The sequence below is a fragment of the Choloepus didactylus genome, chromosome 6 (genome assembly GCF_015220235.1).
Source record: "Choloepus didactylus isolate mChoDid1 chromosome 6, mChoDid1.pri, whole genome shotgun sequence".
Taxonomy (NCBI): Eukaryota; Metazoa; Chordata; class Mammalia; order Pilosa; family Megalonychidae; genus Choloepus; species Choloepus didactylus.
The window spans coordinates 150,088,884-150,116,269 of record NC_051312.1 but is presented as its reverse complement, the minus strand read 5'-3'; the positions used below and the strand labels follow the sequence as shown (position 1 = coordinate 150,116,269).

At 39.3% G+C, this 27,386-nt stretch overlaps 1 protein-coding gene across 2 annotated transcripts in view; it reads left to right on the top strand.

Moving 5' to 3' along the window:
• Positions 1-27,386, top strand: part of PRDM10 (PR/SET domain 10) — a 105,897-nt gene that overhangs the window by 14,355 nt on the left and 64,156 nt on the right. For both annotated transcript variants that reach the window (XM_037841957.1, XM_037841956.1), the window contains exons 2-3: positions 21,866-22,052; positions 25,701-25,865. In XM_037841957.1, coding sequence (XP_037697885.1) covers positions 21,984-22,052; positions 25,701-25,865 — 234 coding nt within the window. In that variant the 5' untranslated portion in view covers positions 21,866-21,983. The remainder of the gene's footprint in view (positions 1-21,865; positions 22,053-25,700; positions 25,866-27,386) is intronic.

The window sequence follows — 27,386 nt, the reverse complement described above, 5'->3', positions numbered from 1 at the left end:
CTGGGGGTCAGGGTGGTGATGGGGGTGTCTGAGGAGGAGAGAGAAGCGCAGGAGCTGTCCTTTGTGGAGGCGAGAACCCAAATGTGAGAACCTAAGCATAGCAGGTGTGATAGCCAAGGCTGAATGCTTTTTGAGATCGGTGGCCCCAAAATTAAAGGGAAACAGGTTAACACCTGTGTGGCATAGGTGGGGGCGGGGGGTACGGAGGTAAGGGCCTTTACAAGAGGGTGTTTATAATATGGACGTCAGCATCCAACCCAAGAAAAATGCCTATATTGTTTTAATCCTTTGGCTGCCCTGTGTAGTGTGTCCTTCCAGCTTAGTGTAGTGCTATATTCAGTCAGTGGGAAGGAAGATCTTTCTGGTGTTACCCCTTTCAACTTGTCTGTCCCTTCCTGAACCTTCCTCACTTTTTTATACACTCAGTTAACTCCTGAAAGATTGACTTATAAAGAATTGTAACAATATTTTTTCAAAATGAAAATAGCTTTGCTATTTTTGATTATAAGAAAATACACCCTGACAAAAAACTATTGAAAAGTATTGAGAAAATATTTTAAAAAATATAAAGAAGTAAAAATTACCCAGATTCAGCTTTTCAGAGATAACTGTGGTTAACATTTTGTTGAATATTCCCTAAGATATTTATGCATGAATCTATAGATGTCTTTCCATATCATATATAAAATATTGTCTATCATCTAACTATCTACCTATCTATCCACACACACACATATATATTAGCAAATAGATATAATTTTTATTGAATTTTTCTGATCATAAAAATAAATCATGCTTATTATAAAAAAAATTGAAACATATTGAAAAGTATAAAATAAAAAACTGAAACCTGCAATCCCATGAAGTTATGGTAATCTCTACTGACATTTTTTTAAAATGTTAATTTTACACCATCCAATCCATCCAAAGTATGCCGTCAGTGGTTCACAATATCATCCCACACACATATTTTTAAAGTCTCTTTTTAATTAGGGCATTTTTAGTAAAAGAAAAGGTCCATCAGTGGGGGCATACTTAAATAAATTATTGGCCTACCCATCAGCTGTTAATAGTAATGAGGTTACCAAACACCACTCTGAAAAGGTGTGCACAATATATTAAGTGCAAGAATGATTCCACTTGTGCATAACTGTGTGTGTGTGCTCACACATAAACACATCTAGCTTTTGTGTGTTTGGTTTGTATGTCTTAGAACAGTGGATGGGAAGACACACACTAAAATCTCAATGGCCACATCTGGAGTTTGGGGTAGGTAGGGAGGGAAACTTTTACTTTTTGTTTCAAATAATTCCATAGTATCAAAATTTTAAACATTTATTTGAGAAGTCATCCATGTTCACTGTAAAAAATAAATCCATTTTGTCAATACAGTAGCTCAAAAGATTATAAGGAAAAAGCCTGATTCCTCTTGTTTCCAGAGCAGTAAGCTTGGTCACACGAAAACTCTGATTGATATTCTATGTAAATATATTTCATAATAATTAAATGGATTTTACCTCTGTTCTGCCAACCGTTTTTATATCATACTGCCAAAAGCATTTATAGAAAATGCATACAGAAGGACTATTTAATACATTTAATTTCGAAGTTAGTAGAATGACAAAATAATAGCAATGCAGTATTTTTAAGTGCTTCTTATATTCTAAAACTTTCTCATTGCTTTTTTCTTCCTTGATAAAGAGACATATTCAGTGATTCTGGTTATATCTTTTTTTTCATTTTTTTAAATTGTAGAATGTAACATGTATACATGGAAGTGATAACTCTCCAAGTGCAATTTAACAAGCATTTGGCAAATTTGAAAGAAATCATAGGTCAAGTTGCACAGTTTCAGTTACTTCCCCATTGTGAAATATGACTGTGCTGGTCAGCAGGCCAGCAAAAGTCAAAGGCCAAACAGAAAGCAGCTGGAAAGCAGAGTGGAGCTCATGGATGCCCAGGAGACAAAAACTGGAGTTCCAGGCCCACCAAAGTGCAGATCCCTAGGAAGCACCTCAGAATCTCAGCTGCAACCCCTGGAAGGTCAAACCTAGGCGCAGACCTGGTCTTATTTACAGAGGCTGCAGCCAGCCAGGGGATGGGCTGGGCCCTGGAGGCAGCACGGGGTCACCTTTGGGAGAGGGCGTCAGGAGGCTTGTAGGGTGCTGATGGTGTTCTGTAAGCATCTATCCAGCCCTATTGGGATTCACACACTTTCCCGCAGGCGTGTGATACTGGAGGACAAGCTTGCTCTCTGCTGCACTGAGGCTTCTGCCTGCAACCTTGTGAGAGTGAATGGAGGACTGCTGATAGATTTCTCTTTGAAATTGCCTTCACATTTTACCAGCCAACCGGTTCTTCTTTGTAAAAAGGCAAAGGCAGACATCAAGGTTTGTCATTCTTTAGAACTCCTGGTGGTTCCTTTTGAACTCCAGAGGATTCTAAGGGTAGACCCCCAGCAAGCCTTTAGGTTTTTCTTATCTTTGAATGAATGGCAAGGGTTCTTTTGAAGGATGTGATGGAGGCTCTAATGCATTGCCAATAAATTATCAAATGGATGGAAGGATCAATTTTAGTTTATTTCTTGTTGCATAAAAAGTTTTTATCTGAACTAGGAAGAAAAAAAAAAGTCCACGTTTCTTGGGTTGCCATGATGTTGACTTGCACGCCTCTTTTGAGGCATGAAGAAAGGAGTATCACAGCCCTGAGTGGAAAAAGCCTTTCTTTCATAGAGGAAAACCCTTAGTTGATTATCTCTGAAGCCCTCTGTGTACCAGAAAAAGTAGGAGGCCTGGTGTGAAGATGTCAGTGTGGAAAATAGAAAAGTAAAGTGGGAAGTAAATGAAGAAGGGGAAGAAGGCTGCGACCACCATTTCAGACTGCTTCCTGCTTTCACTCCTGTGCTTGCTTTCCTCATCCTGTGTGGCCTCCTGTTGTTTCTTCTTAAAACCTAGTTCTATTCGCTTCTTGGTTACGCGGTAGCTTCCCTGATGATGGTCAGAAACACACCAGGAAAATTTCTGTAGGATATATTATGCACAGTAATTTTTAACTTGAACAGATAGCTCAGTCATACTTGTAAAAGCGCAAGGTGCTCTGAAATTTATCTGTCATTGTTTGTTTACTTACCCTGTTCCTGAAGGTTTTTCTGTAGTGTTTTTCCCAATGGCATAAAATGTTATTATCTGGAGCAGTTTATCCACCTTCTTGGACCTTTCATTGTTTTCTCACTTGTTAACGTTTATAACAAATGTTAAGCAAGAGTGACCTCAGTAGTACCTGGAAGAAGTCATTATTATCACGTTTTCATTCTTTATTTTCACCCTTAGATGTCTCTGTTTATATAGAAACATTCCAAATCCATAATGGCTTAATTACAAAGAACAGTTTTATTTGGAGTATAATCAAAAGCTTATTCTTTTTTTTTTTTTTTTTTTTTTTAATACTTGTTGAAAGCTTTTGTGAAAGCTGATCTCCCTGCTTATTCACTTTCTCAGAAACTTAGTTCTTTGGGCATATTTCCCCTAACTCAAATTGTGGCTTAAAAAAAATATGTTTTAAGCTAGAAGTAAATACCTGAAACTATCAAACTGCAACCCAATGGCCTTGACTCTTAAAGATGATCGTATAGCAATGTAGCTTGCAAGGGTGACAATGTGGTTGTGAAAGCCTTGTGGATCACATTCCCTTTATCCAGTATATGAATGGATAAGTAGAAAAATGGGGACAAAAAACTAAATGAAAAATAGGGTGGGGTGTTTTGGGTGTTCTTCTTTACTTTTATTTTTTATTCTTATTTTCACTTCTTCTGGTGCAAGGAAAATGTTAAAAAAATAGATTGGGGTGATGAATGCACAACTATATGATGGTATGGTGAGCAACTGATTGTACATTTTGGATGGTTGTATGATGTGAATATATCTCAAAAAAATTGAATAAAAAATACAAAAAAAGAAAACCCTAAACAAACCATATTTTATTCCCATCACTCCACCCTTCCTTCTAGGTTTCTGGTAGATCTTTCACTGGGGTCACAGTGATCCAATAGAATGGTGATGTGCCTTGATGGGGGAGGGCTCTCAGGCTGACTAGTACCTCACTTCTCTTCTAAGTAGTTTCCTCCTCTATAAAATGAAGACAGCAGTCTTGCTCTAGCTATATCACAGGGTTGAGGTGCAGAGCCCATGAAACAAGGGCCTGTGGGAAACCTTGCTCTGCAAGGTTAAGGGAGTGTTGTTATTTATAGCTACTCATTTCCATTTCTCCTCAGCAATGCTAATTTGTTGCAATTCCTTTCTAAAATTGAGACACTTACATAATGCATTATTTGGGCTTCCTCTTCTCAGCAGGAATGAGGAATTTGTGCAGAAATTTGTTCTTGTCCATTGCTACTTCCCCTGCCGGTTCCTTTCAGCCCTCCCCCATAGAAGGGAGTGCAGTCATTTTCTTCTCTTCTGATATCTAAAAGGGTTTGTTCCAGAAATCAGTTACATGTAAAGTCTCCACTTGCCATTCCAGATGAGTGAACATAATAGAAGCCCTGTATTGCCATTATACTTGGTCTAATTTTATAGCTCTTAAATTGAATATAACACTTCTTCTTCATATGGGCTCCATCAGCTACTCAGAATAGAGCACCATTTTATTATGGTGCACTCTTAAGAGGTGTTCTCTGAGCTGTGAGGAGATGGGTCTTAAACAACTGCACTGGGTTGTGGTGGGCACTAAGTTAATTAAGTGAATTATGTGCTAGTGGCTCACCAGTGCCTAGCACATGGTGAGCGCTCATGGAGCGTCAGCTGTCCTCACATCCTGTGCCTCTGATTGTCCCTGTAGGCCGTGCCCTCCCTTCTGGCACATCCCAGGGCACAGTGTGAGAACTAGAAGGGCTGTCTTTGACTGTAGGTTCTGGGACAGCCAGTGGGTGGGGAGTTTCCCAAACCTTGCATAACAAGTGTGGCATGAATCAAGTCAGTAGCCAGAGATCCAAGAACTAAATCCAGAGCCAGAGAGTTTATGAGCTAGAGAAACCAGGAAGCGGGAAAAAGAATGATTGAAATAGGGCAGCTTGTGTTGACTGAGCCTCTAATAGGAAAGGACTCTTAGTTGAACCAGGGCCTTCCTTTGAGATCCTTCAGTCCCTCTCGCACCCCAGCCAAAAAAATGTCTTAAAGGGTTCTTATGTGGGTGAGGTATTATATCATGACCTTTTCCCCATGACCCACCTCTAGTTGTCCCTAAGAAGTGGGAGGAATGTGGCTCATGTTTACTAGGACGTTGGCAGTCAGAGCAATCACCGCCATTTATCGTTCACCTACTGTGTGCCTGGCACTTTCTGGGTGCTTTCTACTGTAGCCCTCCCACTACAGGGGAAGACCGTGGAAGAGGACCCAGATTATGGCTCTCAGGAACACCAGAAGGGGATTCCTTGGAGAGCAGCCCCTTTGACCTGAGCTGGGCGTGAGTGCTGGGGTGACAGGAGGAAGGCAGGGTCAATTTGGCTGGTAGGAGAAAGGACCAGGGGAAGACAGGGTTTGTACTGAGTGTGAGGAGTGACTGCCCTGGCTGGGATGGGGTTGTAATGGCATGGAAGGCCACCGTGAAGGCCCAGCTCCACCCAGGCAGTGAGGTCAACGTCTTTAGGAACACATTCTGGGCACCTTCTCTGGTCCATTTGCTCTCAAAAGTCACTGTTACTCACGTAGGATAACATAACAGGTTTCCCTTCCCTGCCCCCGACTGTCACTGCCCCATAGTTCAGTTTATTTTACCTCAGAAAATCTTTCTAGTGGGTCTCATCTTTTACACTGTGCCACTTTCACATCTAACTTTTACCCAGTTACCTCAGAACAGCCTGATTCATTTTTACCCCATTTCTTTAATTTTTCTTTTCTCCCTACTTCTCCCCCCTCACTCCCTCTTCCTTTTATTCTGCTCATCTAGTTCTTTCTTCGTCCTTTCCTCACTCCCTCCTTTCATTCCTCTTGTCCTCCTACCCCATTTCCTCCCAACCTCATTGTTCTCTTCCAGAACACTCCATCTCCATTTCCCTCTTGCTGTCTTCTTTTCTTCCTTTTATGCCCTTCTCTCCTCCCGCTAGTTCACTTCTACTTGCTCTACCACCTGTAACTTGACTCAGAAAGGACCCTCATTATTTCCTTCATTTAACAAGCATATAAAGTGCTCACTATATTCTCTGGGCTCAGACTCATTCAGTCCTCCTGACAGCTCTATGAAATAGATACTGTTACTGTTGCCATATTACAGATGATACAGTTGAGTCACACAGGGGTGAAGTAGCTCGTGCCAGGTTGGCGGGATGGGGCAGGGTCAGGGCTGGGGCGCAGGCAACTCAGTGCAAAGGGAATGTCAGGCCCCAAGTCACAGGTAAAGGGAGGTTACAGTTCAAAGGCAAATTAAGCAGAAACCGTGCTTGTCTCACCAAGGTCTACAAGTTTTGGAAGTAGTATCTCCAGAAGTCTCATCCTCATATTTTCATAAGCCTTTATCTACCTTTTTATCTTATGCTATTTAGACCCGTTTGTCTTCAAGTACCAGGATTTTTTTTTAGTCTATTAATTTAATATTAATTATAGAGCTAAAAAGTACTTTGGGGATCAACTGATTTTATAAAGAGGGAACTGAGTGCCCTAAATACATTCAGCATTTTTTCTTCCCCCTCTAGCTTTGTTGAGTCATGACACTGTAACAGATGATTCCCTAAATTTTTATTCAGTTTCATTTTATTTTATTTCAATTAAATTATAAGTAAATAAGCTTTTTTAAAATCATATTCACAATTTTAATTTTTTTTTATTAACTTCAGTTTTATTGAAATACATTCACACACCATACAATCATCCATGGTATACAATCCACTGTCCACAGTATAACATAGTTATGCGTTCATCACCACAATCTATCTCTGAACATTTTCCTTACATCAGAAAGAACCAGAACAAGAATAAAAAATAAAAGTGAAAAAAGAACACCCAAATCATCCCCTCCATCCCACCCCATTTGTCCTTAAGTTTTATCCCCATTTTTCTACTCATCCATACAGTAGATAAAGGGGGTGTGATCCACAAGGTCTTCACAATCATACTGTCACCCCTTGTAATCTACATTCTTATATAATTGTCTTCAGGAGTCCAGACTGCTGGGTTGGGGTTTGGTAGTTTCAGGTATTTACTTCTAGTTATTCCAATGCATTAAAACCTAAGAGGTGTTACCTATATAGTGCATAAGAATGTCCACCAGAGCGACCTCTCGACTCCATTTGAAATCTCTCAGCCACTGAAACTATTTAGTCTCATTTTGCATCCCACTTTTGGTCAAGAAGATACTCTCAGTCCCACGATGCCAGGTCCACATTCATCCCCGGGAGTCATATTCTGTATTGCCAGGGAGATTTACAACCCTGGGAGTCAGGTCCCACGTAGAGGGGAGGGCAGCAAGTTCACCTGTCGAGATGGCTCAGTTAGAGAGAGAGAGGGCCACATCTGAGCAACAAAGAGGTACTCAGGGGGAGATTCTTAGGCACAACTATATGCAAGTTTAGCCTCTCCTTTGCAGTAACGAGCTTCATAAGGGCAAGTCCCATGATCGAGGGCTCAGCACATCAAACCGCCAGTCCCAATGTTTGTGACAACATCAACACCAGTCCAGGTGAGGATGTCCAACACACCCGCACTTTCCCCCAGATCCTCGGGACTGGGGAGGGGGAGGCTGTAAATATATTTTTTATTATCTGCTCAAATTACTCTGGAATGTGTCACTATTTCATTCCAGCCTATACTAACCTATCGTATCTCACTTCCTATTCAAAGTTCCATGCAATTGTGGTGTTTGAACAAATCGACTATAGAGTTGTACCGTTTAGAAAATTTAGATCCTGTACCAAATAGATATCTCTTCCCTTGGTCTCATATGGAAGTTGAAGTTTTAAAACACAGTCAGTTTCAACCTTTACCCTTTGGCCTGGCTTGTACTGGTCTTAACCAGACCTGTTTCATTCATATCACTATTTGAAGTCTGGGCTCTTTTTCAGCTTTTTTTTTTTTTTTTTTTTTTTTAACAGTGGCTGTATGCACTAATACTGACATTCATATCTGCCGAGCTCTAGCTCTGAGTTTCAGGTGTCTCAGAAAAATGCATTGTTCCAGAGACCAATCAGGTTATACGCTAGGGGATCAGCATCTCAAAGTTTAGAGATAGGCATTACAATTCAGGGATAGAGTTAACTGCTGTAAGAGCTTACAATCTAGGTACTATTACAATAATTATGTCCACGTTAGGCTATGTTCTAAGATTCAATTCTGAGTTTTCACATTGTAGTTAGTCCATATTGGTAAGGCATTAAAGTGTTTGCCTTCATTTCTGGTGTACTTCACTCAAATACTGTGTACAGGATCCATTCACCTCGTTGTGTGTCTCACAGCTTCACTCCTTCTTGTAGTTGCTCAATGTTCCACTGTATGCGTACACCAGAGTACACCATTTCATTCTTCAGTCATTGTACCCTTAGGTCATCTGCACCCTTTGCAAATGATGATTACTGCCTCCATGAACATCAGTTTGCAAATGTTCATTCATGTCTCTGCTCTCAGATCTTCAAATGACATACCCCATAATGAGGTTGCAGGACCTTTTGGTCCCCACATACTTAACTTTTTGTGGAACAACCACCCTGACCTTCAGAAAGGCTACACCGTTCTACCTGCTCATCAACAGGTAGATAGGTACATCCCTTTCACCATGTTTTCTCCAACACTTTTACTCCTGTATATTTTCCTACAATTTTATAGAGTTATATTCACATACCATACATTTATCCACAGTGTACAATCAGTTGTTCATGGTATCATCATAAAGTTGTACATTTATCACCACAATCAGCACTTGAACATATTGATTACTACAAGAAAAATTGTTTTTTTTTAGCAATAAGAAAAAAAATGATAAAAAGAAAAATAACATGTCATACGATGCAATATACTACTAAGGACAGCAAATAGCACCACTACCAAGAATCCCATATTCCTCCCCTGTATCCCCCTCTCATATACATTTAGCATTGGCATATTGACTTTGTTACATTTTATGGAGGTCTATTACAATGTTACTGTTGACCATAGACTCCAGTTTGCTTTGATTATGTTTTTTCCTGAATACCATTCCTTTTTCAACTCTCTACATGGTTGACATTCATTTGCTCTCCCACATGCAAAAACATTTTTATATTTGTATATTTAGTAACAGTCATTGGCCACTCCAGTTTTTGCCAAGTTATACAGTCCCAGTCTTTATCATCTATCTTTACCTCTGGTGTCATACATTCTCCTATCCCACCTCTTTCAGCTTTACTCACAGACATCTTTGTTCAGTGTACTTACAATACCATGCTACCATCACACAGTATTATGCTATCTATTTCTGGATCTATGCAATCAATCCTAAACATTCTGTAGTCCTTCAGCATCAAATGGCTGGTCTCTGCCCTCTTTCTATCTCCTGGTCGCCTGTGTTGTCAGCTTTTAACTCCCAAAGTTTGTTCATTGTCTGTTCATATTAGTGAGACTATACAGAATCTGTCCTTTTGTTTCTGGCTAACTTCACTCAACATAATGTCCTCAAGGTTCATCCACATTATTACATGATCCATGTCTTTGTTCTGTCTTACAGCTGCATAATATTCCATCATGTGTGTATACCACAGTTTGTTTATCCACTCGTCCTTTGATGGACATTTGGGCTATTTCCATCTCTTGGCAATTGTGAATAATGCTGCAATAAACATCGGTTTACAAATGTCTGTTTGTGTCTTAAGTTTCAGTTCCTCTGAGTATATACCTAGCAATGGGAATCAAAACATAGGGTGTAACATAATTTTGAAGGGACTATACAAAGCATCATCAATCAATTTAAATCAGCTTTTGGAATTTACTCCATATCTCAGACAGGTTGCCTTTTGCCATCCTTGCTGGAAGATTCTGGCTTGGTGCCACATACCTTGCTGGGTTCCTCAGTGTCAGTTCTACAGATCCTCACTTATTGTGAGCTAGCTTAATCCATCCATTTTGGTTCATAGACTGTGAGTATTTGCATAGAACTGTTAATACTCATTTCTTCATCTTTGTCACTTTTTTACCTCTGCAGGCTGGGTCTTTAGGCCTTTGTGTTTCACTGGTTTCCCCATTCATCACTCTTTGATATACAGTTTGCATTCTGAGGTATTATAATCTTACATGATTTAGTTACTTTGTATCTTAAAGGACTTTGGTCTAAGAAAAAGAAAAGAAAGACCCTAAAAAAGGAAGTAACAAACATTTTCTTCCTGTCTGCCTTAACAGAGAAGACTTTTCACAGTTTTAGTTAAAATTTTACAAAAAATCTTTGTATCTGCTTAGTGACCATCCTTCAAACATTACACAAGTTTTATAACCGAGCCACTGCCCCTCTCCAAATCTTATACTTTTCAGTTAGGTGGGTGGGGTTACCCATTTTTCTTATTCTTTCGTCTGCTTTTACTTGCTAGAAGTTTGTTGAGGGTTTGTGATGGCTGTGATAATGCTTTTTTCCTTGACTTGGGCTACAAAGTGCTGAAGACTGTTTCTCTAATGGGGGAATCAAGGAAATAAGTTTAAAGAACTAAAACAAAGACTAAATAAAAAGTTTTAGGTGAGTGATGTAAGGAATCTCCAAAGTCTTATCTAAACCCTTTCCACAATAAATCCAGTGGATTAGTGGATTAGGGATAAGCAGTTGGAAGTCCCAGGTTCTGAATTTTGTGCTGTCTCTCACTTTGCTGTATGACTTGAAGTGATTCACTCAATCTATCTCTCTGGTTCTTGAATTAGTCCTCTATAAAACGAAGTTTGCTCTAGATAAGACTCTGTTCTTAAAAATATCCTTCCCCAAATCACCAGTGTTCTAGAGCTGGTGTTCTTTCATTTAAAAATAAAGAAATAAAGGATAATTTTCTTTGTAAAAGTGAAAAACTTGGGGAATACTTACTCTTGCTTCATTTTTTTTTTTTTTTAATAGTAAAGTGAGGTTGAATGTGAATTTTTGTAGCTTATATAATGGCCATTATGCCGGGGATCCACACAGGTCAGCTGTCCTTGGTTTAGGGAGGATGCAGAAAGAAACGTATAGAATGGCGGGTGAACAATGGCTCAGCCATCAGTTTGCCTGAGTACTGCTGTAGCTCTGCCAGGTGCTAGCTCTGTCACCCTGGGCAAATGGCTTCCCCTCTCTTTCTCCATTCCTCGCCTATAGAGCGGAGATGATAACATACTTCTTCATGGTTGTTGTGAGGATGAATGAGTTGAGGCATGCAAAGTGTTGCTTGAAATGCTGCTGAATATAGTAAGGCTATACAAATGTAGCTATCGTTTGTGTGATGGAAACCAATATAGTAATACTGAATGGTGCCTCAGTGGAGGATGCTGTATATATTAGAGAACAGGGCCTGGAATTTCTTTCTAGTTCTGAAATTCTGTTTTTCTATGCCATAGAATTGGTTTCCCCATACTCTGTCTTTCTCCTTTTTTATAACATGTTTCCCCCTCTTTTTCAGATAGTGAAATCCATCATCTAGTAAGAGTTCAGAAGATTTCCTTTCGTTTTTTTTAATGTAAAGGCATTTATTTTTGTATTTTACTCATTAGTTAAAATTATCTGTTATTAAGTACCTAATATCCTTGGATTTAGCCTTATGGATGATGAAACTGAGGCTCAGAGAGATGAAACAGTTTGCCAAAAGTGATAGAAGTGGCAGATCCAGGATTTGAAGTCAGGCTGTCTGCCTCCCAAGTCTGCTTTAATATCAGTCCAAGCCCAAGTTTCTATTCCAGTGGCCATCATATCCATGGTCACTCATTTACAGCAAGGTCAAGCTCCTTTAAATGGAGACGGATGTCTATAGAAGTGTTCCTGAAGGATGCTGTGTCTCATACTTCGGTCAGCAAGAGTTACCATATAGCTGCACACATTTGTTAAACAAAGGTGAACAATTAGACAAAGAATGAGTAGTTGCTTGTACAACAGGCCAGAATGCCTCTGGGCCCCACTGTCCCTGTTGGCCCCCAGGGCCCCTTCCTGGACTTTCCCACTTCTGTCTCGAGGAGAGAGGACCCCGCAGCCAGCTTTTCTCCTGGCTCCAGTTCTCTGTTCCCAGCCATTGGGCTGGCTGCTTATTTCTGTGTCGTGGCAGAGATGGTACAGATATGGGAAATGGGGGCTCAGGGAGATTGCAGGGAGAGAGGAAAACAGAGAAATTCTTCCTCCCCTGCTCCAGTTCTGTGATGTCTGCTTCAAGCTCCATTCTGGGCTGCCTCCTGGGCTGTCCACAGTAGCATCTGCATCCTGCATTTTCTTTCTCACAGCCTCTCCCCCCCCACAATTTATTTATTTATTTTCTTTAAACTTTTTATTTTGAAATCATTTCAAAGAGTTGCAAAAGTAATACAAAACACGTACAGAGACCTCCAGTATAAACTTCCCCAATTCCCAGATCCACCAATTTTAACATTTTGTCACATTTGCTGTTATCATTCTGTCTGTCCATTATCCATCCAACCATCCATCCATCCATCCATCTTTGACTGTCTGATCTGTCTTTTAATCTATTTTCTGCACATTTGAGAGTAGGCTGTATACATCCTGCTCTTTGGACACTTAATTCTTCCATGTAAATTTCCTAAGAACAAGGATTTTCAGTTACATAACCACCAAAGTACAATTATCAAGTTCAAGAAATTTAACATCGATATGAAGTATACAGTCCATATTCTGATTTAGTCATATGTTCCAATAATGTCCTTTTGAGCCTTTTCTCTTCCATGATTAGATACCGCCCAGGATCACGTATTGCATTTATGTCATTGTCTCTTTAGTAGCTTTTTTTTTTTTTTTAATTGTGGAAACATGTACAATGTCAACTTTCCCATCTAAGCCACTCCCAGGTGTACTGTGGAGTGGGATTAATCACATTCAGTGTTGTGCTACCATCACCCTCCATTGCCAGAACTTTCCTATTCTTAACAGTTTTTATGTTCATTTTGCAGGTCCATCTATGTTCCTAGCCTTCCTTCTTTTACATGTCTAGTATTGGGTTGCAGGGAGGGAGCCAGCCATTTCTGTTAGTTTGTCATTTTGTAATGAGCCAGAAAGGTTTATAGGGGCTCTATGTGGAAGATGGTACTAGTCCTTCCATATAAATAATGATGTATCTAACATATAAGATGCCAGGCCAGTACAGAAACTTCTGTTGAATTCTTGATGTTTCTGAAATTTAATCATGTACCAGTAATCCTGTGGAGCTTAATCACTATATTTAACAACATTTTAAACTGAAGTGTATTTTTCCTTCTTACTCTTACTCTTCATCAGTCTCTTACCATGCAGATATCACCTTGGGGTGAGCTGAGAAGTGGGCTGTCTGTTTTTGTTCACTTTTTAATCTTCCGAATCCAGCATAGTTCTCAGCATAGAAGTGCTAAAAAATGATGTTCACAAAATGTGAAAAAAAAAACTGCTGCCATTTCTGGGGTGTTCATCATTATGCTATGTGATCACAAGTGTTACCATGTTTTAGTGACTCTTAAGATATTGATGGTAAGCTACGCAATTATTTTAGGTACCATTAAGAAAAAAGAGAAAAAAAACCTTGCCAATTAAATTCTGACAAAAATGCTTTTGTTACTTAGAATTTTTTTTTAAAATTAAATTCAGTTTTACTGAGGTATAGTCACATACCATACAATCATCAATGGTGTACAATCAACTGTTCACAGTACCATCATACAGTTATGCATTCATCACCACAATCTATTTTTGAACATTTTCCTTATACCAGAAAGAGTCAGAATAAGAATAAAAAATAAAAGTAAAAAAGAACACCCAAATCATCCCCCTCATCCCACCCTATTTTTCGTTTAGTTTTTGTCCCCATTTTTCTACTCATCCATCCATACACTGGATAAAGGGAGTTTGATCTACAAGGTTTTCACAATCGCCCTGTCACCCCACGTAAGCTATATTGTTATACAATCATCCTCAAGAGTCAAGGCTATTGGGTTGGAGTTTGATAGTTTCAGGTATTTACTTCTAGCTATTCCAGTACATTAAAACCTAAAGAGGAGTATCTATATAGTGCATAAGAATGTCCACCCAAATGGGGTGGGATGGGGGGATGATTTGGGTGTTCTTTTTTCACTTTTATTTTTTATTCTTGTTCTGGTTCTTTCTGATGTAAGGAAAATGTTCAGAGATAGATTGTGGTGATGAACACATAACTATGTTATCATACTGTGGACAGTGGATTGTATACCATGAATGATTGTATGGTGTGTGAATGTATTTCAATAAAACTGAATTTAATAAAAAAAAAATTAAGTCAAGAGAAATGTGCAATTTCTCTAGCAAAGCTAATATATTATGCTTTATTTGTTGTTGAAGAAAAGAGATCTATATCTAAAAAGCATAATTGATTTCCATGACATTTACCTAAGCTAAAAAGTAAAATTAAGAGTTTAATTTTTCACATGGATAATAAAACTCAATACCTATTTATGAACATATTACTAATTAATACACTTGATTAAATAAATGATAAATACAATCTAATGTCTGCCCTCAATAAGCTTCATAACCTAGGAGCAGAAGTAAGGAATATAAAAGTATGTGAGTACTTATACTAAGTGTAATTTAGAAAGGGGCATTAAAAAAAAAAAAAAAAAAAAAAGAATGTCGACCCAAGTGACCTCTTGACTCCATTTGAAGTTTCTCAGCCACCAAACCTTCACTTCATTTCACCTTGCATCCCACTTTTGGTCAAGAAAGTGTTCTCAATCCCATGATGCTGGGTTCGGACTCACCCCTGGGAGTTATATCCTGCATTGCCAGGGAGATTTACACCCCTCGGAGTCAGGTCCCGTGTAGGGGAGAGGGCAGTGAGTTCACCTGCTGAGGTGTCACTTAGAATTTTTATCATATATTTACTGAAAAAGCTCTTTTACCTTCCTTAGACATAGATTTTTATCATATCAGTTTGTATATACATAAAAGGGAAAATTTAAGTGAAATGAATTGCTTAAGATATTCCTAAAACTTCTTCACTTTTAGAGTCTGACTCTTTAGAATACTTTTTGACTCAGAGCCCTTGATGTTTGTGGCTTTCCACATGGTACCGTTCTCCATCCATCAAGGGTATCGGTGATGCAGCAGCTTCTAAAAGAGGGCACTTCTCCTGTCCCCAGGAATCTCTTCCAAGCATCTAAAACCCATTCTGCAGGTTTTGATCCCAGTGCCTTCTTACTCGTCCCAGTGCCTTCTTATTCGGCTTGTGTTGGGTCATTCTTTTCCAGGTATCTCAGTGATAACACATAATGCAGCTTCATCCATGTGGGCTCTTTCATAAAGAAGTTCCAGAAGGTCCTTGGTTGTCATGGTCATTTTCCCATTGATACACATTTGCTAACCAAATGTATGCCCTGCTGCTGTTTCCATGCCTTTAGGTTTTTTTTTTAAATGCAATTTTATTGAGATATAATCACATAACATACAGTCATTCAAAGTGTACAATCAGTTGTTGACAGTATCGTCATATAGTTGTGCTTTCATCACCACAATCAAACTTTGAACATTTTCATTACTCCAAAGAATAAAATAAAAATTAAAATAAAAAAAGAACATCCAAAACATCTCATTCCCCTCCTTCCCCCATTGTTCTTTTACTTTTTTTCATAAGATTTGTTCACACACCATACAATCATCCAAAATATTCAATCAATTGATCATATTACCATCATATAGTTGTTCATTGATCACCCTGATCTATTTTTTTTAACATTTTCCTTGTACCAGAAAAAGTGATAATAAGAATAAAAAAAAATAGTGAAAAAGAACACCCAAATCATCCCCCCTGCCCTATTTTTCCTTCAGTTTTTTGGCCTCATTTTTCTACTCATCCATCCATACACTGGATAAAAGAAGTGTGATCCACAAGGTTTTCCAAATCACGCTGTCACCCCTTGTAAGTTACATTGTCATACAATCCTCTTCAAGAATCAAGGTCACTGGGTTGGGGTTTGATAGTTTCAGGTATTTATTTCTAGCTATTCCAATATATTAAAACATAAAATGTGTTATCTATATAGTGTGTAAGAATGTCCACCAGAGTGACCTCTCTACTCCTTTTGAATTCTATAGCTACTGAAGCTTTATTTTGTTTCATTTCACATCCCCCATTTGGTCAAGAAGATGTTCTCAATCCCATGATGCCGGGTCCAGATTCATCCCCAGAAGTCATATCCTGCAATGCCCAGGGAGATTTACACCTCTGGGAGTCAGATCCCACATAGGGGGGAGGGCAGTGAGATCACCTGCTGGGGTGCATTCCTTTAGGTTTTTTTTTTTTTTTTTTTTTTTTTTAAATCTTCATTTTATTGCAATATATTCACATACCACGCAGTCATACAAACAAATCGTACATTCGATTGTTCACAGTACCATTACATAGTTGTACATTCATCACCTAAATCAATCCCTGACACCTTCATTAGCACACACACAAAAATAACAAGAATAATAATTAAAGTGAAAAAGAGCAATTAAAGTAAAAAAGAACACTGGATACCTTTGTCTGTTTATTTGTTTGTTTGTTTCCTTCCCCTATTTTTCTACTCATCCATCCATAAACTAGACAAAGGGGAGTGTGGTCCTTATGGCTTTCCCAATCCCATTGTCACCCCTCATAAGCTACATTTTGATACAATTGTCTTCGAGATTCATGGGTTCTGGGTTGTAGTTTGATAGTTTCAGGTATCTACCACCAGCTACCCCAATTCTTTAGAACCTAAAAAGGATTGTTTAAATTGTGCATAAGAGTGCCCACCAGAGTGACCTCTCGGCTCCTTTTGGAATCTCTCTGCCACTGAAGCTTATTTTATTTCCTTTCACATCCCCGTTTTGGTCAAGAAGATGTTCTCCATCCCATGATGCCGGGTCCGCATTCCTCCCCGGGAGTCATATTCCACGTTGCCAGGGAGATTCACTCCCTTGGGTGTCTGATCCCACGTAGGGGGAGGGCAGTGATTTCACCTTTCAAGTCGGCTTAGCTAGAGAGAGAGGGCCACATCTGAGCAACAAAGAGGCACTCGGGAGGAGGCTCTTAGGCACAATTATAGGGAGGCCTAGCCTCTCCTTTGTGCACTGATTCTTTTTTTTTTTTTTTTTTTTTTTTTTTTTTTTTTTTTTAAATCATCATTTTATTGAGATATATTCACATACCACGCAGTCATACAAAACAAATTGTACTTTCGATTGTTTACAGTACCATTACATAGTTGTACATTCATCACCTAAATCAATCCCTGACACCTTCATTAGCACACACACAAAAATAACAAGAATAATAATTAGAGTGAAAAAGAGCAATTGAAGTAAAAAAGAACACTGGGTACCTTTGTTTGTTTCCTTCCCCTACTTTTCTACACATCCATCCATAAACTAGACAAAGTGGTGTTTGGTCCTTATGGCTTTCCCAATCCCATTGTCACCCCTCATAAGCTACATTTTTATACAACTGTCTTCGAGATTCATGGGTTCTGGGTTGTAGTTTGATAGTTTCAGGTATCCACCACCAGCTACCCCAATTCTTTAGAACCTAAAAAGGGTTGTCTAAAGTGTGCCTAAGAGTGCCCACCAGAGTGACCTCTCGGCTCCTTTTGGAATCTCTCTGCCACTGAAGCTTATTTCATTTCCTTTCACATCCCCCTTTTGGTCAAGAAGATGTTCTCCGTCCCACGGTTGTGCACTGATTCTTAAAGACCTAGGACACCGCCTGGCAGATACAAGTATTCAATAAATACTTGTTGAATATAGTCAACCTTTAGGGAGAGAATAGAAGTGCAAGCTTGTCTTTCTCTTCTTGGAAACGAAGTCTCTGACTCTTTTTGGATAGTTGGAAAAAGAGACAAGATGGACGATCATTTTCTAGGTAAGGTATAGTTTTATAGTTTGTGGTTGAAGGGAGAGCGGGGCAAGGAAGGAAGGCTATCCCCAGTTAAGAGCTCTATCAGCACCTGTCTGAAGAACAGCGCCCAGGCGCTCGTGGATTCTTCCTCCCCGTCTCCGATAAATCGATGCCAGTAGGCCTCTTTAAATCAATATCAATAGGCCTCTATAAATTGTGCAGTTAAAAAAATTAATAAAAAAGGGAAATAAATATGAACTTCCTTACGATAAAGGAAGTTCATGTACAGGAAGTATGTGTTCATCAAAACATTGTTAGCTTTTGGAAAATATGAAATGTTTTGAAAATTCTAAAGCTCTGTTTGGTGCACCTGTAAAATATGAAGATTGATATATTTGAGCACCGCCTGTGTGTCAGGCCTTGTCCCTAGGATTTTAATATAGACCAGTTAACCCTCACAATAACTCTGGGGGAGGTCATTTTTATCCCCATCTTACATTTAACAACATCGAGGCTCAGGGATCTTGTTGTATCCAGGACCCAGCATGGTAGACCCATGGGAATTTGTGCAATCAGTGAACCAAGTTGCAAAAAAATTAAAATTCCTATCCTAGGAAGGACACAACATCTCTTGTACTATTCCTGCTAAAAATACGTATCCTGAGTCTAACCGTGAAGAAATATCAGATAAACTCAAATTGAGGGACATTCTGCAAAATAAGTGGCCCGTACACACATTTCAAAGATGTCAAGGTCGTGAAAGATGAAGGAAGATGAGGGATCTGTTCCAGATTGAAGGGACTGAGGGACGTAACAGCTACACACAGCCTACGTTATGCCAGACAGGATCCTGGGCCAGGGAAGATGGGGTTTCTTTTGCTATAAAGGACATTGTTAGGACAATTGGCAAAATTTGAATAAGGTCTGTAAATTAGGTAATAGTACTATTTCAATGTTGTTTTCCTGAATTTATACTAATACTATGGCTATGTAAGACACTGTCCTTGTTTTTGGGAAATAGACACTGAACAATTTAGGAGTAAAGGAGCATTTTGTCTGCAACTCACTCTCAAATGGTTCAGGAGGAAAAAAAAGTATATATACACACACACACACACACACACACACATGAGGGGGCAAGAGAGAGGGGCAAAGAAATATAAGAATTCTTTGTACTATTTTTTAATTTTTCTGTAAGTCTGAAATTATTTTTAAAAACTTAAAAAGAGGTTTCCTACATGGAACAGTTTGATGTTTCTCTAATTACTGAAGACTTTGTTCTTTTGTACAATAATATTTTGGTTGCTTTTTAAAAAATGTAACAGGTCTATTTCACATACCATACAATTCACCCTGGATATCTTTTTTATATATCTTTAAAAGGAAGTGATATAAGAGGAAGATATGTTTTATTAGAGTATATGTTACAAAAGATAAAATCCACATGTTCTGGTTGAACAGTTGTGTATTAGTCAGGGTTCTCTAGGGAAAGAGAACCAACAGGAGATGTCTGTAAATATGAGGTTTTATAAAAGCGTCTCACACAACTGTGGAGATGCACAAGTCCGAATTCTGTAGCGCAGGATGCACAAGTCCAAATTCCGTAGGGCAGGCAGCAAGCTGGCAACTCTGAGGAAGGTCTTTGATGAACTCCCCAGGAGAGGTTGGCTGGCCAAAGAAGAAGTCAAAGTTCTCTCTCTTCTCCCTTGAAAGTCTTCAACTGATTGGATTAAATCAGACTGATTGAATTCTCTCATTGCAGGAGATACTCCCTTTGTTGATGTAATCAGCTACAGATGCAAGCAATTGACTGATGATTTAATAAACCAGCCTTCTGGTTTATTAACCAGCCACAAATGTCCTTGCAGTAGTGGTTAGGCCAATGCTTGTTAGACCAGACACCTGGGCACCATCACCTGGCCAAGCTGACACATGAACCTAACCATCACAAGGCGGATGACTTTTGCATTTTGCATTTCCCATGTAACAGCCACTGCAGTCCAGTTGCAACATACAGCACATTTCCATTTCCCCAGAAAGTTCGCTCATGCTTCTTTGTTTATACATTCTCCTGCTGCATTGTTTCCAGTATTCTGAGATGAGAGGAGTTTGTGGGGTTTGTGTGGGTTGGGGTGGGGGTGGGGCAGGTAAGAATGGTCGTGTGGAAGAGAATCAGACAGGCTCCAGAAATGCTCAGGAGATGGCTCCTGCCCAGTGGCATGTGGCAGTCCTTGTGTCCCAGAGTTAGGCACAGACATTGGGCATTAAGGGATCTTTCTTTCTTCTTTAGGCCTTGCTCTAGTTCTGAGGTTGGAGTACATAAACAAGAATGTGCTTCTCAGTTTGTTTCCACTAGTAATGGAAAAAAATCTGGGTGGATCTCGGCTAGTAGCCTTTCCTGTCTTTAGTTTAATGGTGCGCTGGCCACTTTTAGCCTTTTTGTGTGTATGTATGCCGGTTCCATGGGAAGCTGGGGGGAGGTATCTCAGGCATGTCAAGTCTCATGTGACTTCTAAAACATCCACCTGTAGTCATCTTCCCAAGGAGAGATTCATTACTCTAAAAGCACTGTTTTGGAAAAGAGGAGTAAAGTTTCAAGACGTAGATTTCTTGCATCTTGACTTTTCGTAAGGCTTTTGATCAGGTCACTAATCACCCCTCCATCAACTAAACGGGAAACTAAGGGCCATATTTGTGTCCCCCCAAACTGTGGCCAGAGAGCATAGCCCCGCCCCCTGGCATTTTCTCCTTGTTTTGTGACTTTGTATTATTCTGCTGGGCATTTCTGGAAGAGGTGGTAGAGGAAGTCAGTGTGTAGAAATAGTGAGCAGGGGAGGAGAGAGCCTGGGCTCAGCCGCAGTCACACTGGGTTTGAACCCATCACTTCCTAGAATTTGGCATCTGCAAACCACATTTCCCTCAGCAGGGCCAGGATAACCACCTCAAGTAATTTTCAGTGAGGATTAAATTACATCTATCTATCTATCTATCTATCTATCTATCTATCTATCTATCTATCTCTGTACACATATACATATATATATACTTACTGTATTAGGGTTCTCCTGAGAAACAAACTTGACAGGATATATATGTAAATATGAAGGGATTTATTATAGGAATTGGCTCATGTGACTGTGGGGATACGTGAGTCTGGATTCCATAGGGCAGGTCGCAAGTTGGGAACTGATGAAGGTGACAGTGAGTTCCCCAGGAGTTGCTGGCTGGCTGAAGTAGAGATGGAAATTCTTCTTTCTGACTGCTGAAATCATCAGCTCTCCCTTTAAGGCTTCCCACTGCCTGAATGAGGAGACGTCTCTCATTGCTGAAGGCAATCTCCTTAGTTGATTGTAGATGTCATCAGACTTTGATGCAATTGATTGACTAATGATTTAAATCCACAAAGTATCCTCCCAGTAACAATCAGGCCAGTGCCTCCTTGACCAAACAACTGGACACCGTCACCTGGCCAAGATGACACATGAACTTAACTGTCACAGCTACCCAGCTCATGAGATGAGTGGCTACAACATGGCAAGCATGCAATCCGTTGTATTACTTTTACAAATAATTTCTCCATTTTTACCTTTTTTGTCCAGGTGTGTTGTCTTTTTTTTTTTGCAATTTTTTTTTATTAAATTCAGTTTTATTGAGATACAGTCACACACCATACAATCATCCATGGTATACAATCAACTGTCCACAGTATGATAACATAGTTATGCGTTCATCACCACAATCTATCTCTGAACATTTCCCTTACATCAGAAAGACAGGTGTGTTGTCTTTTAACAACATTGTCCTTTTTTTCCTCTTTGTGGTGAAACTGTAATTTATTAAAATGTATTGATCCATTTAAAGCCTTGGTCCCTTTTCTTTTTTCAGGCTTGCCACAGAGAGACCGTCTTGTGTTTCATGAACACATACATGGTGGACAGATGACTGTCCTCCGTCTCATGCTGCTCTAGGTGCTCCGGGCTTGGAGCCGTCCAGTTGGGAAGTGATGGATTCCAAGGCCGAAAGTGCACACGTGTGGTCTACCTCTGCAGAGCATGAACAGAATGCTGCACAGGTGAAGCACGAGATTTCCCACTTTGTATCGATGGCAGTTTTTAGCTGGGTTTGGTTTGCAGACAGCTGAAGAAACAATGGCTCTTAGGTGGTAATGAATAGTTGGGAGGAAGCTGACTTGAAGAATGTGTGTAAGGAGCAGGGAGTGTTTCAGCACTTCGGCAACTGCGTCAAAATGGTCCCCTATGTGATTCAAAAAAAGAGCCCACCTACCACCTGTATGCACCTCTGCCTTTTCCCCAATTTGTCATAACCTCTTTCATACCCTGTTTTATTTTAAATTATTGGTGCTGAAAATCTCAAACTGTCATTTTTTTTTTAATGTTTCCCAGTATAGGATTTTATTCTTTGTGTGCATTGAAGTACAAGGTATGTCTATAAAGTGAGTGGCTGTTTCTTTTCTTTTAAAATCCAGAATGTAAACCTCTAAGTGAAAGTTGTCCGCTTATGAGTCAACAGCTTTGGAGGTTAGTCACGAATTCAAATGCTGCCCTCAATGATAAGCTCTGCCTTTCCATTTGCCATCAGAACCAGCTGCAGGTTCTTTTGACTGTTCTTAGCAGAGGCAAAACTCTGCATTTTGGGTAAGGGTTTGCTTTTTTTTTTTTTTTTTTTTTTTTAATATTCATTTTATTGAGATATATTCACATACCACGCAGTCATACAAAACAAATCGTACTTTCGATTGTTTACAGTACCATTACATAGTGGTACATTCATCACCCAAATCAATCCCTGGCACCTTCATTAGCACACACACAAAAATAACAAGAATAATAATTAGAGTGAAAAAGAGCAATTGAAGTAAAAAAGAACACTGGTTACCTTTGTCTGTTTGTTTCCTTCCCCTATTTTTCTTTTTTTTTATTAAATTCAGTTTTATTGAAATACCTTCACATACCATGCAATCATCCATGATATACAATCCACTGTCCACAGTATGATAACATAGTTATGCGTTCATCACCACAATCTATCTCTGAACATTTTCCTTACATCAGAAAGAACCAGAACAAGAATAAAAAATAAAAGTGAAAAAAAAAACACCCAAATCATCCGCCCATCCCACCCCATTTGTCCTTTAGTTTTTTTTTTTTTTTATCTTCATTTTATTGAGATATATTCACATACCACGCAGTCATACAAAACAAATCGTACTTTTGATTGTTTACAGTACCATTACATAGTGGTATATTCATCACCCAAATCAATCCCTGACACCTTCATTAGCACACACACAAAAATAACAAGAATAATAATTAGAGTGAAAAAGAGCAATTGAAGTAAAAAAGAACACTGGGTACCTTTGTCTGTTTGTTTCCTTCCCCTATTTTTCTACTCATCCATCCATAAACTAGACAAAGTGGAGTGTGGTCCTTATGGCTTTCCCAATCCCATTGTCACCCCTCATAAGCTACATTTTTATACAACTGTCTTCGAGATTCATGGGTTCTGGGTTGTAGTTTGATAGTTTCAGGTATCCACCACCAGCTACCCCAATTCTTTAGAACCTAAAAAGGGTTGTCTAAAGTGTGCGTAAGAGTGCCCACCAGAGTGACCTCTCGGCTCCTTTTGGAATCTCTCTGCCACTGAAGCTTATTTCATTTCCTTTCACATCCCCCTTTTGGTCAAGAAGATGTTCTCCGTCCCACGATGCCGGGTCTACATTCCTCCCCGGGAGTCGTATTCCACGTTGCCAGGGAGATTCACTCCCCTGGGTGTCTGATCCCATGTAGCGGGGAGGGCAGTGATTTCGCCTTTCAAGTTGGCTTAGCTAGAGAGACAGGGCCACATCTGAGCAACAAAGAGGCATTCGGGAGGAGGCTCTTAGGCACAACCATAGGGAGGCCTAGCCTCTCCTTTGCAGCAACAGTCTTCCCAAGGGTAAAACCTGTGGTAGAGGGCTCAAGGGTTTGCTTTTTGGAAAGAGTTAGCAGTCATATGGAGCCAGGTTTTATATGTGACCAAAGTATAAAGCTTAATTTTTAAGCAAAAATGGTATTATAATAAAGTGATAAAATTGGTAATGTGGTGTGATTTAAAAGTCTGATTCTGAATACTTAAAAAAGGAAGGACAAAAAAAAAAGTTCCAGAGATGTTTTCAGCAGAATAGTTGAGACTGTTGTTTAGTTTCCCAGGGAAACTACTTTGAAGGCTATTTTCATGCAGCTATATATTTTGGTGTATTTTGTTTATAAACAAAAATGGAGTCCATTAAAAAACAAAACAACAGAAAATCCTTCTGTGACCCTGTACTTGACCAGGGTCCTCCATTTGCAGGAAACCAGACAGTAGACTACAGAGCTCGGGACCCCTCATAGCAGCTCTATTCCCAGTCATTCCTATCTCTGGCTAGTAATTCTGATTTTGTAGAATACTGAGTGATGCAGAACCAAGTGGGAAAGCTTGGATAGCTTTCTTTTTGAGGAAGTGTTTTTTTTTTTTTTTTTCTTTTTTAAGCACTAAAACTAGTTCAAGGTTTTGATGCTAATGAACAAAATCTAAATGTAAAGCCACAAAATTATCCTGCAGCAAATGAAAACTACACAAATATGTCCAACGCCTAATTCTTGCACTATGCCAACTACATCTTCATGGACAATTCAAATTTATGTGGAAGTTAGAATCATCACTTAGTGTAGAAGTGGAATTTTATTGTGTTTCTGTGGTGCTCGACTGCATTTGGCCCTCAGGTTTCTTTTTGGAGATTAAATTAGTTTATGTCATGTTTGGGATCCTTCATTCCCTACTGGAGGAAACGGAAATAAAAAAAAGTTATGTCCAAAGCCAAGTCGGTAAAAAGAACGGATTTCACCCTAAAACTGCCTTAACTGCAGTATCAGCCCATGAATGATATCTCTCTCAGCTGTGTGCTTTGGCCATCTGCTCCCCAGACCTTTGATGTAATCAGGCTTCAGGCTGTGTGCCAAGTGCTGGGCTTCAAGAATTCAAACCTCCAAGGTTGACTACTCAGAAAGTATTTCACCAAGCTCAGCTTCTCCTTTGGCTGTTTATTATTTACCCTGGTGACGAATGAAACAGTTGTCCAAAAACTCTTTAAAGTACCTTATTACAATTTTCTGTATCTTACCTAGCTGGCAAGGAAGAGTTCTAGTACATTCTTTGGTTCAGCCAACCTTTACTGATATGCCTCCAGTATGTCCTTTGAGTGTGAAAGAACTTGTAGAAAAGAAAGTGGCCTCATTTTAATACGTTTGCTGAAAGGCACTATCAGTCATAAAATGCAATTTTTAGGATTGCTTGAGAAGAATTGGCTTTTGATTCTAGACATTTTTTCACATCACAGAATAATTTGTATTTTATATTTTGGTAGTGTTGCCAGCCAGGAATCGTCAATCACTCTTCCAGGATCAGTTGACCTCATTATCTGCATTGGACATTTGAGACAAAGGGGAATTTAAGTCATTTGCCTAACATTTAAGCAGTAAATCTGTGACAGGTTTCTTGGATCCTGTCTCCTGCTCACTGACACAGTGTAGTTGAAGATTTATCAGTCCCTGGCCCTCCTTTTATCGGGGAAATTTTAGGATCGCAAGTGTGTCCTGTGCTTGGTCTACCGCTTACCTTTGTGAGATTGATTCTGTTCAACAAAAGTAGATGCTGCATGCTCATCTGCTTTCTGCCCCAGGTGCACTTTGTTCCGGACGCTGGAACCGTGGCTCAGATCGTCTACACGGACGACCAGGGCCGGCCCCCCCAGCAGGTGGTCTACACGGCAGATGGTGCCTCCTACACCTCAGTGGATGGTCCCGAGCACACGCTGGTTTATATCCATCCTGTGGAAGCAGCACAGGCACGTCACAGATCATTTGTTTGTAGTTTTCTTATTCATGAATTAATTCACCCTTTGCTTCTGTTTACTCTCTGTCAGTGACTGAGTGAGGGGCTGGGGATATGGGAACTATTTACATAAGATACATGCTCCCAAGGGAGTTTATAGCCAGCGTGGCAGAGGAAGATATGGCTTATTTATTTAAATTAAATGCAACAAGGATTCAGATCACCAGCTCCATCTCAGCTCTTTTCCCCAATGATCATGGGCTAGGTTACAAAAATGTTACTTTTACTGAGTCTCAAGAACCAGGCCCCAAACGGCCTGTAGTTCTATGTAACATAATCAAGATGGATCTGGGAAAGCATGCAGATTATTTTAGTTAAATCTGTTGACAGAGGGTTGTAGTAGGTTATTAACCATGTTTTATTTATAACTTTCTGATTTGTGGGATTATAATAGAGACAGAGGTGTTTGCTGGTAAAAGCTGTACAATTATAGCTATTTTTATTTTATTTTGCCAGTGAATTGGAGCATTCCTTTCCAAATGCAAGACATAATTATTCCCCAATATATAAATGTTAGTTTCTGTTGTTAGCACTTTACAAAGATACAAAGCATTTTTAAACATTTTGTAATAGGATCCTGGTAATAGCAGTTTACCCTCATGCAATATTTAATCAAGAGGCTCAAATCACTCCTAAGAAAAAATGGGGCCACCTCATGAATATCTTCAAATTCATATAAAGAAATAGCCAATAGAACAGTACATGATCTTAAAATAAGCTAGGATAGCTAATGTAGAGAATGTCCTGTGCCCAGCTTTTAGTTTACTACTATGCTACTAAATGTCTGAATTATGATTATTTTTTCTGGTGTTAAATCGAAGAAATCTGTCACTTGCTGAAATTCTCTTTTATGTTCCTCTGGAATCAGAACAGAACAACAGTTCTTTTTCCCCTAGATTTGCTAAAGACTTGGGGCAAATTAAAGTCCTTTAAATTTTTTTTGTCTGGATTGGACAGATTAACCATGGTGCCTGGACTAAAATAGTTTGAAGATTTTCCTTCCCTAGTTAGCTTTGTTGCATCCTGACCCAAACGATTGTATATTTATCTTGATTATTTTTGTTTATTATGACCTTAATGGCTCTATCTAAAAGAGAGCCTCTGGAACATTAAGTTGAGTTTATTTTCCTTTTAATTTTCTTCTGATAATGAATGTGCATTTATATTTGAAGGAACTGTAATACTAGTGCATATATAATGATCTTGTATGTCTGTATATCTCCATCCATTTTCATTCATTCACAAATCTACTCCTGTGCTAGGCAGTATTATGTGGGAATGTATATACCCTCATCCACGGCATGTTTTTACATTTTCGTGACATGCCTTTTAAATTAGCTGTCACCTTGAATGTGAAAGAGAGGCTTTGCTTGAGAGTAAAGTCATCAAGTATGTTAGACATTTGGGATGGTTAGCTTATAAAATCTCTTTGGAGTCATTTGAATGAAGGGCTTTAGCTAAATGTTTGATTACT